This window comes from Acipenser ruthenus, chromosome 13 (genome assembly GCF_902713425.1).
Source record: "Acipenser ruthenus chromosome 13, fAciRut3.2 maternal haplotype, whole genome shotgun sequence".
Taxonomy (NCBI): domain Eukaryota; kingdom Metazoa; phylum Chordata; class Actinopteri; order Acipenseriformes; family Acipenseridae; genus Acipenser; species Acipenser ruthenus.
This window is the reverse complement of record NC_081201.1, coordinates 39,305,958-39,319,580: the sequence shown is the minus strand read 5'-3', so window position 1 is coordinate 39,319,580 and position 13,623 is coordinate 39,305,958. Positions and strand designations below refer to the sequence as shown.

At 39.0% G+C, this 13,623-nt stretch overlaps 1 protein-coding gene across 6 annotated transcripts in view; it reads right to left on the bottom strand.

The window, feature by feature from the left end:
• The window catches only part of LOC117418260 (attractin-like protein 1), a 172,842-nt gene that overhangs the window by 97,421 nt on the left and 61,798 nt on the right, over window positions 1-13,623 (bottom strand). For all 6 annotated transcript variants that reach the window (XM_058985394.1, XM_058985392.1, XM_058985391.1 and 3 more), the window contains exons 20-21: window positions 9,224-9,317; window positions 389-441 (exon numbers count right to left, since the gene is read on the bottom strand). In XM_058985394.1, the coding sequence (XP_058841377.1) occupies window positions 389-441; window positions 9,224-9,317 (147 nt within the window). The remainder of the gene's footprint in view (window positions 1-388; window positions 442-9,223; window positions 9,318-13,623) is intronic.

Below are 13,623 nucleotides of genomic sequence, written 5' to 3'. Positions count from 1 at the left end.
TATTAAACTACTGTATGGTTCAGCTCCCCAACACCACTTATTGAAGGGACTCCACAGTAGAAATGGGCATGGAGAGAGTTTTTTTTTCTTTTTACCTATAAACTGCTTATCTGCTACATATGCTTACTAGTTGGTGGATATTATGAGCTCCAATTTTAAGAACAAAAAGCAGTTTATAGACACATCAATGGTTCCAAGTTTTCTTTAAATAACGGGGTTTTCTAAAATAATGACCCCGTGCCACATGGTTGTTGTCTGAATAAATTTCACAACCAGCGGAGTAAAGCAATACAATGGCATTACCTGGAGCATGTTCTAGCACCTTTTAAAGGAGACTATTTTCTTGATTTTACGCTCTTGAAAATAAACACATTAGAGGAATACTCACAGTAGCATGTTCCCCTCAGTGGATTGCCCAGATACCTGTTTTCTGAGTCACACCTGCAATGAAAGAAGCGTTTCAGTAAAAAGAGGTGATCAGATCAAGATTTGAACCTGAATCGCTCTTTCTGTACTTGGCCAACTGGCTTTTTTTTTTTTTTTTTTTTAAATTTAGTAGTATTTTCTCCCCAATTTAGTAGTGTCCAATTATTTTTAGGCTCAACTCACCACTACCACCCCTGCGTTGACTCAGGAGGGGCGAAGACAAACACGCTGTCCTCCAAAGCATGTGCCGTTAGCCACCTGCTTTTTTACATACTGCAGACTCACCATGCAGCCACCCAGAGCTACAGTGTCGGAGGACAACGCAGCCCTGGGTAGCTTACAGGCCAGACCAAAGGCACCGGGCCAGACCACAGTGGTCACTGGTGCGCTGTGAGCCGAGGACACCCTGACCGACCTAACACTCCCTCTCCCCCTGGGCGGCGCTCGTCCAATTGTGCAGCGCCCCCTGGGCCACTGGCTTGTTTTAATCTTAAATTTATCCCACTAAAAACGTCAAACGATATGTTTAATACATACCAATACAGTAAATACATTGCTGGTCTCCACTTTCCAAGACCTACTGAAAACAATGGTAAACATCTGCATCAAGATATACGACTGCAAGGTTTAAACTCAGCTAACACTGTGGCATAGGAACCCTTTGTGGGGTGTTTATGCTGGACCTACTTAATCCAGCGGGTTGTTTTGATGCTTCCAGTAATTTCTACAATACCAAAACAAATGGCTTTTCTCACAGCACAGGCGCCATTATAAAAGCACAGTCCTAAAGTGATTCTTTTGTGTTTAATTATTGCTCAGTCTGTCGACTGGCATGGTGTACACAGAGGGGCTGTACAGTTCTCCCTAATGGAATTTCCCAACGCACCAAACACTTATGCACAAATGGCAGCAATTTTTTACAATTTACGCTGATTAGATGATTTATTTATATTGTAATGGAAAAAAAGCCTGTTTCTAAGCTGCAATCAGCACTGTGACCATAAACACGCAGCAGCAGCCCCAGAGACACGCTAAGCTCTGCTTATTCACTTCTACCATCTTCGAAACATCTCCAAAGTCCGTCCCTACCTTTCCCTCCTGGATGCAGAGATGTCATGCATTTGTCTCCCCTCTACTCACACACCCTCTCCCGGCACACACCACAAACCGACTGCAGCTAGTTCAGAATGTCGCTGCCAGGATCCTTACCAGGTATAAAAAACGTGATCACATCAGCCCCCGTCTTGCCCAGCTGCACTGGCTACCTGTAAAGTTCAGGATTATTTAAAAAAAAAACTCTCCTGTTCACCTACAATGCCCTTCATCACACAGGTCCCGAGTACCTCCTCAACCTGCTGACCCGCTATATCCCTGCCTGCAAGCTGAGGTCCTCCGACTCTCTCCCAGTTTTGGTGCGTGATGCTCCCACCGTCGCTTGCTTTAAATCAACTCTCAAGACCCACCTGTTCTCTCTTGCTTTCCATGCTCTTTAAGTCTGATATCTGCTATATGCTGCTGTGTTGCTGCTACTATTTCATGTATTATGCTACTATCATGTATTATGCACTTTCCACTGTATTTAATGTATTATGCATTGTTTTTTACTGTATATCATGTATTATGCATTTCTCTGTGTTTAAAGTATTATGGATTTTCTTCTTGTTACTGCATCTTGTAAAGCGCTTTGTGATGGTGGTCCACTGTGAAAGGCGCTATATAAAATAAAGATTGATTGATTAGCTGAAAACTGGAAAAGGGGTTAATTCGTCAGTAGAACGGAGACTACAATCTCCTGGTTCTAATGAATAAACACTGCATCCACGTCTGTAATCTTTCCAAGATTGAGATCATGCATGCATACACTTTCTTATAAAAATGACTGATTTGAGGTATGAAAACTATTAGGATGATGCTCCCAATCCGGGGTTTGGACTATGAAGCGGGTCCTTCATGGGTTAAGCACACACTGACATGAATTCAAATCCCAGAGCTGGAATCTTTGTTTCTCTATGTGCCCATTTGACTCACTTAAAGGCAATCAGAAGACTTTGGCAGCCTCCAGTGTCAGCAAAAAACAGCATATGGAGCCCCCTACAGTAATCCACTGGTGTGTGTGACGACTGTGCATGAACAGCATGGGTTTAGGAAGAGTCCGTTTAATTAGAGCAAGGTAATCAAAGAACACAGGTGCATGTAATAATAATAATAATAATTACAAAACAACTTTTAAAACTGACAGGAAAAAGTGAAATGCCATATATAATGCACTGGTATGTGTCACAGATAAGTGCAGTACAATGCCACAATCTGTTAAATATATAATTCTGTATAAATGTGTTCAATGTGATTCATAGTCCAGATGGACTGATCACATGAACGATTATGAATGTGTGTTTCATAGTAGCTGCTTGGGGACCTCTTGCTAATAATACTTGAAGGATGTGCGTCAGTGGCTCACTTTTAAAAAGGTCCACAGGTGTGTGCTTGAGATTATACAGTACATTAGTATTTATGGTAAGGACATTTAAAATGCATACTTCTTTATAAAATAAATTATTTTGTTGGCCCTGTGTCAACTTATTATACAGATGTCTTTCCGCTCACATACGTGTTAAAAAAAAATATTTGAAAAAGGGTTTAGGTCTCCAATCAACCTGCAGCGAGATAAATATTTGTTTTGCTTTGTTCTGTCAGAGCCCTGTTCTGTATGTATCCTAACTCACCATGCCTCAAATGTTGTTGACCCTCCCAAGCAACCTGCCTCTATCTGCCAATCCATTCGTAACCCACGTCTTTCAGCAGTGTGCTTTGAATTCATTAAAACAAGCAGAGGCCAGGAGAGAAAGAAACCTTCAAACTGCAAGTTGATGGCTATGCCTGCATTTCTAGACAGACCAATGGGTTTTTACTATAGTTATGATCAATCCAAAACCAAAGCTACTGTCACACACCAAGTTTTTCAGACTGTACTGGCTATCTGACAGGGCAGTGAACCGGAACAACATTTATTTTTTCCCTATTCCCCTTTTTTTGGAATAACTAAGCATCAAACAAATCCTTCATGATAAATCTAGCATCCCACAAACAGGAGTGTTTGATAAGAAATGTGAGCTTGTATTTGCTCTGTCATGCTGAATGAGTGAGTACAGCATCCTCCGCTCAGCCAGGGAGTCGTATTGTAAAGGCAGAATGCCTTTAGACTTTAAAAGAAGTATGAATTCCAATCCCTCCGAAAACTATGAGCATTATTATTTTATTTATTTACATTTATATAGTGCCTTTCATCACAAGGACCTCAAGGCGCTTTACAACATTTTACAATATTACACAAAATTTAAAAGGCAAAGATAATTCTAATAAAACAGTTCAAAAGACAGTCTAAAATGATACACTCAGTGTTAAAATTATGGTAAAAAAAAAAAGCCATTTTTATAAAAATGGGGTTTCAATGCTGTTTTAAAAGTAGATCCTGCGATCTTAGAGTATGACCTGGATTGTAAGGGGTCAACAATTCCTGTAAATAACTTGGTGCTAATCTATTTATAAGTTTAAAGCAAAATCTTACAATCAATTCTAAACTGCACAGGGAGCCAGTGCAAAGAAGCGAAGACAGGGGTAATATGCTCTTTGGTTTTAGCAGTGTTTTGAACTAGCTGCAAACAAGACACCACACATTTAGGAATAAAAGTAAACAGAGCATTACAATAATCTATTCTGTATGAAACAAGGGCATGCATTAGCTTTTCAGAGTCCGGTACAGAGAGAATGACTCTAAACTCGGCTATATTCCTCAAATGATAAAAAGAAACTTTAGTATTTTAATTTTTTTTTTTAATACGAGACTCGAATGATAAATCTGGATCAAAAGTGACCCCAAATTCCTCATTTCCAGTTTTAGATTTGATGAAAAGCTGCTGAACCTTAACTTCTGAAAGTCAATGCTTTTTATTTGGTTCTGACTGTCCAAAAACATAACCTCTGTTTTGTCTGAATTCAACATTAAAACATTCCGAGATGTCCAGCACTTTATATCAGCAAGATCTGTAAATACTAGCGCCCAGTCGAGGGGCTGCCTGGATTTATTACAGTTGTGTGTCGTCGGTGTAACAATGGAAGCTAACTCTATATCTGCCAAGAAAGTCGCCTAATGGGAACATATATAAAGAAAATAACAAAGGGCCTAAAATAGAATCCTGAGGAACACTGCAGATAACCTCCGATAATACCGATGTACTCCGCCCAATGGAGACATGCTGGAATCTGTTGGAAAGGTATGAGCTAAACCATGATAGGACACCACCTGAGAGACCTACCAAGCTTCCAAGACGATTCAATAAAATTAAGTGGTCAACAGTATCAAATGCAGCACTTGGATCAAGGAGAATTACAATGGAGGGAAAGCCAGACACATCTTAAACTGTGCAAAACACAATATACTAACAATAGAGATGAATTTTCGTAAACAAGGTTCATTATATATTAGTTTACGAGTTGTTAACATTTATACAAAAGAAAAGAAGAAAAAAACTAAAATTAGCCAAAACTACCTGCACACTTTACTAAGGGTCCAATCCTCCTGTAACCAGATTAGCCGCAGTCCCTGTAGGATAATGTGCAAGTGATTGCACTCCGAACATCAGTGCAGGAGAAAATTCATGCTTTTAAAATCAAAGCTGGAATTATAACTAAGAACCTAGTTTGGGATTTTTATTACAGCCTGACAGTATAACAAACAACTTACTGCAAACTGATCTATAGTACTTGCTGGATGTAATTACCAAGTCTTTGCAGTCAAGACCAAAACAATTTAACAATGTTTATAATATATTCCATCAAGTTTCTTGGGTGGAACTTGACACCTAGTTGCAGTGCTGATCAGGTAATGGGCGGCACTCTGGAGGGCTCTGGACTCTTGACCGGAGGGTCATGGGTTCAATCCCAGGTGGGGGACATTGCTGCTGTACCCTTGAGCAAGGTACTTTACCTAGATTGCTCCAGTAAAAACCCAACTGTATGAATGGGTAATTGTATGTAAAAATAATGTGATATCTTGTAACAATTGTAAGTTGCCCTGGATAAGGGCGTCTGCTAAGAAATAAACAACGACGACGAGCAAGGAAAGACTTGCTTGGGTTCCACACAAGAACATTACCATAGGAGGCAATTTCAACAGCCATGTGGGGTAAGAAGCATAGTAAGCTGGCCACACAGTATTCCAACCCCACCCTGAAAACCTCTACTTGTGAATAGATCAGAAGAATAGGAACAGGAAGACAAGGGAATCTAACTGTTGGCCACCTAAATCCAGGCATGCATCCTAATTGAATCCTGTCGAGTTCATCAAGAATTGCTGCTATTAAAAGAAATCCACAGCAGTCTGTCCAATAAAGTGATTGCACCGCCCAGGAGAAGATGACTTCACTGCCAACCCAGAGTAGAAGGGCATGTTGTGCTTCCCTTGCACTGCCTGTTCCCTTTAGAAAGCCAAACTGTTCTCGGCTCCTTTCCTGCAAATGGAGTAACAAATAATTGCAAACAAAGCAGTAACAACCAACAACCTCCAGGGACTTCCAGCCTGTCTGCTCAGTTCAAAGAGACGATCATTCTTTACTCTCCTCACAGGGGAAACCCGAGTATGAGATGCAAGCAGAAGAAGAAAAAAAACAATGTGGAGATGTGAGCCACGATATTAGCCTTCCATATTTCATATAACATTCAATTAGAGGAATGCTACATCAAGCCACTGCGTGCACAGCAGCTGCCGAGGCTAACCTCAAAACCTGTTTTCATTTGCTTTCGGCCCAATGTACTTCAACATCAGTAATAAAATAAGTCAACAGCTGTTCTGATTCTGTATGTCTTTGGCTGCACTGAATATTCGTGTTGTTCTTGTATTTATACAGGAGGAGGCATTGCAGAAAAACAATCAAGGTGGGTCCATTGACTTGCAGTATGTATTTCAAGAGCAGGACATGTAAACATGACTTGATTTATCATGGTTTACTTAATTACCTTAAATTTCCTAAAATAAAATGGTTTACAAAGAGATCGATACATCTTAAGCAACGAGACTAGTCAGGTTTATACAAATACCTGAAGTTTATATTGGCATCAGACTGTATCCGGATATTTTTCCACAGAAACTCACTTTTACAAATATTATTGTAATTAAATCTCAATGATTTCCTAAGCCAACTCTCCCCTGGGCTCTGTGTTCTGTGCACAGTTTCAACATCGCACAGCAAGAGCTTAATATACTAAGAATGTCTCCAGCCCACCACACCGTGTATTGAAGCTTTAGTGTAGGCTGTGTCCACCTCCAGGAGATCCAGTTTACCTTCCTCCTGATGAGCTCAAATTAAACCTTATTAGCCACTGTTGAAAACAGCAGTTCAGCAGGTGTTTTTTTTTTTTTTTTTTTTTTTGGAAAAGGTTTTCTTTTTTAATATGTATAGTAAATATATGTCATTTAAAATATCCTACTACTGCTAATAGATGCAAGCGTTTCCACTAATTCAGTGTCATAATGCACAGATCACAGTCTCTTAACGGGGCTCTCTGGTGATCTCCTATCTCATTAGCATTTATGAATCTTGACAAAGAAATCCCCACAGCATCTGTTGCAGGATCATAAAAGTCTTTAGCACCACAGACCAGTGTCATTTAATTAAAACCTTCATCAAAACAAGATGCAAAGTGCAATGGGGACCAGAGACATTACAAATGTAACATAGGCAGTCGTTTTGACACAGATGCTAGATGACAAACAGTAACCTTTATCAAGAACTAAACTTTACATTCCTTTTTACTGTGAGACACATCAAGTAGATAGTTTTTTTTTTTGTTTTTTGTTGACGTTTGTTCCAATATTATGTAATATTTATGTTCATGTTGTTTTGCCTTCAAGGCTGAACCAATATTTGCTTACAAATACCATGAATTAGTTTTAAAATCGGGCTGGCCTTGCACATTTCATGATGTTCTAAGAAACACTTCATGCCTTTTGACCTCTTATATAATAAATGATTAAGTGGACGAAAGACAAAGTTAATTTCTGAACCCATCCCTGAATTGAAAACGATTGGTAAGAAGATTAATTAGTATTATATTAGATCTCTTCTTTGACAGTGTTGAGCCAGACTCTGTGCTGGGAAACTTGGCTGCCAGGCCATGCTTCCGCTGTCCTTGGGAACCAGCTTCTTAGCTGCACTTACTCTCACTTGCAGGGGGATCTGAACTTCAAAAACAAAAAAGACCACACAACTGTAACCAATCCCCCAAAGTGCCCCATGTCTACATCATGATGCATTGGAGTAGCGGTTTTGCACCATTCTGTATGTCAGAAACACTTCAATATATGCTATTCCAGTTCCAGCTATCAATTAGGTGAAGGGTGCTTGTGCCTGGATTTCAGTGGCACACCACAAAGTTTCCAAAATGAAAGGCTAGCACCATTAGTTATTAAACATTGTTTGGTATTAATTCAAGAGCAAGTGTGTTGGGGATTATGCCTGCTATGCAAGTTTCAAAATAATATGGCTTGTGTCTCAGAAGTTGTTTAACTCTGTTCTGTGTGATGGCTTCCCAATAAGCAAGACTATTCTGGAGTGTTGGATCTGGCTGAACCTGTGTGCTCTGTTTCCCACATACCAAACAAACACTGCAGCAGCAAAAGGTAGAACCTGCATGAAACAGCCAGATGAAGCAGTAGTGGAGTAGTGGTTAGGGCTCTGGACTCTTGACCGGAGGGTCGTGGGTTCAATCCCAGGTGGGGGACACTGCTGCTGTACCCTTGAGCAAGGTACTTTACCTAGATTGCTCCAGTAAAAACCCAACTGTATAAATGGGTAATTGTATGTAAAAATAATGTGGTATCTTGTAACAATTGTAAGTCGCTCTGATAAGGGTGTCTGCTAAGAAATTAATAATAATAATTAATAACAATGAAGAACCTGCAATTAACACTGTAATAAGAAACCCCTGCAGTTCAGATAGAAACTTGGCATGAAAAAGGTTATTTATCCGTTCGACAGGAGGTTGTGAAATATATGTGTTGCTTCATCAAGATTTCTCATAGTCTGCTAGTAAAAAGCATTTCTCACACCAACATCTGAATTCTTATAGATCCTTCATTGTCCCAGCCAGAGCTGACATGCTCAAGAACTGATACTATGGGATGTTTATACAAGTTTCATCACAAACAGATCAGCGGCTTTCAAACTACAGTGCAGTAGAAACTCTGAGTAAAGCCGAGGGAACACAAAGCCATATTTTCAGGAACAGTGGCTTGAAATCTGGTTCCAGGAGACTTAGTCTGAGGCAACCTTGCTGTATCAAACCCCAAGTCTCCCCTGGTGTGCCGTGCAGTGGCCTGAAACCTCGTCTCCTGAAACCACGTTCCATGCCACAAAGTGGCTTTGTGTTCCCTCAGGCTTACGAACACCAAACTTACGAACTGACCGGTCAACCAAAGCACCCATTTTGTTTTAGCTGGAAGTACGAAATCATTCAAGCATGCCTACAATGCAACCAGAATCCAGTTTAAAAAAAGAAGAGCAACATTAACCAAACTAAAATGGCAAGAACTGGGAATCACAAACGTGTTACACTTTCAATTGAAACAAAACATTTAAAATATTTAACATCTTGACAGTGGCATCATCCTCAGCAGTAGGAGGACGGTATCAGGAAACTGTCAGCGATATTAAAAAAAAAAAATAGGCAGAGATTTGCCAAGGAGACGAAAGACAGCAGAGCAATGAAACAGAGGTATCGTACACATTGTTTCAATACTTACAGTTGACATTGGTCTCCTTTGATTCCTTTGGTAGTGCAGAAGCATTTTCCTGACTGCGAATGACAACTATTTGCATGTCCATTGCATTTACAACCTGCGGGAGAAAGAAGAAGATGGTCAGTCAATATAAATCACAATGATCCACAAACTGACAGGTAAAAGGATTTTCACAGAGAGCTACAATGCAGAATTACACCTGCAACTCACAGGAACACACACTGTAATGAACTGCATTTTCACCTATTTACATTTAAGCAAAATCTCTAAAATATGAAACATGGCCATAAGCAAATTCATCAGCCTTCAGTAATGATATTTTTCAGTTTATTTCAATTCATCAAGAAAGGAATTTCAGCTGCATTTCTTTAAAGGAATGTGAAATAAAAATTTCAAAGACGAGGAGCATCATTCAAACAAATATGCCACAAATTTGAAGAATGTAATAGTTATTCAGAATAGTACGATTGAATATATTTATTTACGTAAAATAAACTGAATATATAGTCACATTCAGGAACGTTTAGAGGAGGTTAGACATTGGAATATTAAGAATGTAAGGCATTCTACTGACGTTACCTATACTAAAAGGCTACCCCAGGATAACTAACTTCAACAGATACATTTCTATTGAAATATAAATTTAAAAGGGCATTGATAGACACACTAGTATACTGTAGTTGTTCAATGGTCTTCTGCTTTGAGTCAGTATCTTTCCTAGACTAGTAAACCTGCGCTGAAAGAGTTAACACCCACACAGGTTATTCAGTCTTGGGCATCTCTCAAGCACAGATGAATTGTGTGGTGGTTTTGTGATGCGTACTTACAAGACCACCAAATTGCTTTCACTTGTGGCCTGTGCCATCTCTGAACCATATCATCCAGAGGCCTGGAAGGCTAGTGAATTAACCTGCCCCCCCCCCCCCCAGACAAGTACATTTCCTTTCCCGCAATGATGGATCAGTTGAGCTACCGAGCTTGACCTAAATACAAACAAACTCACACTACTGTTTTTAAACCTCTGGAGATTCCAGAACAGTGCTCAAGCAAGCCAGCAATGCTGTTATTAAAAGGATGAAGTTCTGTCACAAGATGGGCAAACACTCCAAAACTGGACAGATGAAAAACAGGCACACTACTGTATTATTATTATTATTATTATTATTATTATTATTATTATTATTATTATTATTATTATTATTATTATTATTATTATTATTATTATTATCATCATCATTAGGTTAGAGCAAATATAAGGTAGTTTTTTAAACTACAAAAACTACACATTAAAAAAATACAGCTAGACAGGAATGCAGTATTCAGCTTTTCAAAATTGATCAGTGTTTAATTTATTTAGTATATGAATGTAATAGCTGTATTTAGATATAGTTGACACTACTATACGCTTCAGATTCTTGTGAGATTTTATTGAAGAGCATGGAGTTTGTTTTGAAAATGCATATGTTTTTGACGGGTTATATCAAAACAAAGCACGGTCACGTTCACCCTACTCAGAGCAGAGTGGATTTCACACTATCAAGCTGTGAGGATCTGGTGCCAGAGCAGCACAGCCGTTACTGTACCGGCCCAATCACTACAGTTGGAGGGTATGCACAGGGGAACTTTACTTGCATTTGTTTTGCAATGCTAGTTTTGAGACCTTCGATAAACAATGAATGTTGTATTCGGAGACACCAAAGACACCCCCACCCCCGGAGGAAACCAATCTTTCACTTTCAGGGGTTTATTTGTCATATATGTGCCTCAGTAATAACATCATTTTTAATAAAGAAAACAGCACATTGATAAATAAATCAAATGCACCCCCCCCACCCCCATGTGATATAAACAATGCTATGTAAAGGGTAATGCACACATTTCATAGCCCAGTAGTGTGGAACCTGCACTGAAAAACCTCAAAGAAACAAAGAGGGCAACTAGATACTACGCTATCATGACATAAGTCTTAAAGAAATTTGATGCTTAACTGCGTTTTGCCAATACAGGCTAGAAGCATCACAAAATCTATGCACAGCTTTCCCAGCATGCCAAGGCTGCCAGATGATTTATAGCTAAATTAAGATCCTTAAAATGTACTTTCATAATATAAATGGGGCATCTTGCTCGTTCAGCATTTAAAAAGGCAACCATATACAACAATGACATTCTTTGAATTACACAAACTGTTGTAACTTGTGCATGAAACCCAACTTTACATTTATTATTTAGGCTAACACTCCTCTCAAAAGACATTGCCTTTTTATGTTCTAAGCAGCAACTGCTCCTAATAACTTTTCAGAATTAGCTATACTGCAGGGTTTTTTATTTGTTTTTTTTTGTTTTTAAAGGGGAGCATTTCTAATTTTGAATAAAAGCAAGTAATCTATTTAATTATTTATTTGACAATGCTGTCTAACTGAAGACAGTTTCAGATATCAAACTTAGAACCTGTCACAATCAATGGTTTAGTCTGACAGATCTGCTTGCCAACTGATGCTAAAATTCAGTCTTTATAGTTACACATCAAATAACCTGCTATCTGAGGGGTTCAGAAATAGTCACACCGCTCTGAAAAGCAACCACTTTAACGCGTTCAGAATCAGCAGTTTAAGATGTTAGTCTTGCTAGGTCAGCCACTAGAACACAAAAAGAAGACGACTTATATAAGCTTACAAGCCACCGTAACTGTTCCAGCACTCACCTTGTAGAACAATCCCCAAACATAACTAATTCAATAGTTTCAGAGTATTACGCGGGTAAATAAGAAGAGGTCTATGTAGAACACAAAGAAATAACTGAGAATACAATTTGTTTTTGTCAAAAACAGTTTTATTCTGCCGCACTGGACGTGCAGAAAGGCTCAGAAGTGAAGTGATTAAATGCATTCCTCTTTTGGAGGTTATATTCTTCAACTATATTATGTATCCAATATACAGTAATTTAGAAAATAATGCTTTTACAAAAAAATCGAGTGTGTTGTATAATTAGTCTCATTTATCTTCCTCATATTAATATTCACATCACTAATGGATGTGCATTGCATTCAGCATATCATTGGAAAGTATACTGCATGTAATAGATGTAAAATGTACAGTCTAATAGTTTACATTATGTTGACCTGTGTTACTAATTTAGCTACGATTCACTCCTCAAGCTTCACAGCACATCTCATTTAGGAAACTGTACTGCGACACACATAACAAGGTGCAATATTCTCCCCACTGTCGCTGCCTCACTTCCCATTGCTCCAGTCACAGGAGAAATAACATATCTGCTGTGCCCCACTGATCTCTGTCCTGTGAACACTCCTGCAGAACGTGGAGGTGAATGTTATCACCGGCACCAATGAAAAGCACTGCGAGATCAGCATGAATCCTTTGGAAGAGTGTGAAGGTGATAAAGGGATTTGATATAAATCAAGCTGCCAGATTTCCTCTTTTCCACCATGCCTTTCCATGGAGCTGCACACCTTCTCATCAATTCAGTGGCCCTGCTTTTATACACTGCTGAATGAGCACCCAGTGCAAGCTGCCTAAGCAGTAACTGACTGGATTTGATGACAGGACAGTACAAGGGTTATCACAGATTGGTTTCTATTACTGGAATCTATTGTTTGCCAAGAGGGGGCATTTATCCAAACTTTTTTTTGTTTTTGAAACATTGTAGAAAATAAATAAATAATTGAATAAGAATCCCTACCAGCAATAACATGTATTCTCCATTTAAAAAAAAACAAAAAAAACAATGCATATTTATCTACAAGTATAATACTCCACTTTACAAGTCAGGGCGTATTCCATTTCGATGTGTTTCTCATCAGCCTCCCAGAGTTCTGGAAACATGATCCTCAGACACTATCCTCTTTTTTGAAAATCTTTACACTGTAATTGATGTGGAGCGAGCACGCATTTAAAAAAACAAAAAAAAACACAGTTCTGCTTCATTTACTGCTGGCCATGCAACCTCAATATTATATATATATATATATATATATATATATATATATATATAAAATGTAGCCAATAGGAGGTTATTAACATCAAATAAATCAATAATGATTGCAGTATTAATCTATCCATGCCTACACAGGCATGACCCTGTCAACAATCGTGGAGAGACTTCATTCCCACATAGGCGGGGGGTGTTTTCCATCACCTGTCAGGAAGTGTTACTTCAAACAGAAGGAGAAACGGAGGCCAGCTTGGTTTCGTGTAAACATTCGACTGTGATTCTCTACCGAGTCTGCTACACCTATGAGACCCTCCAGGCTTCATCTGAAGAAGTCCTCTGTCTCATTATAACACCCTGTGGTAGATACTGCACGAGTCCTGCATCATGCCTCTCCATCAGCTTGTGCAGCCCAGGAAGACTTCAATAACCGGTGATCCAGTGATAGACTGCAC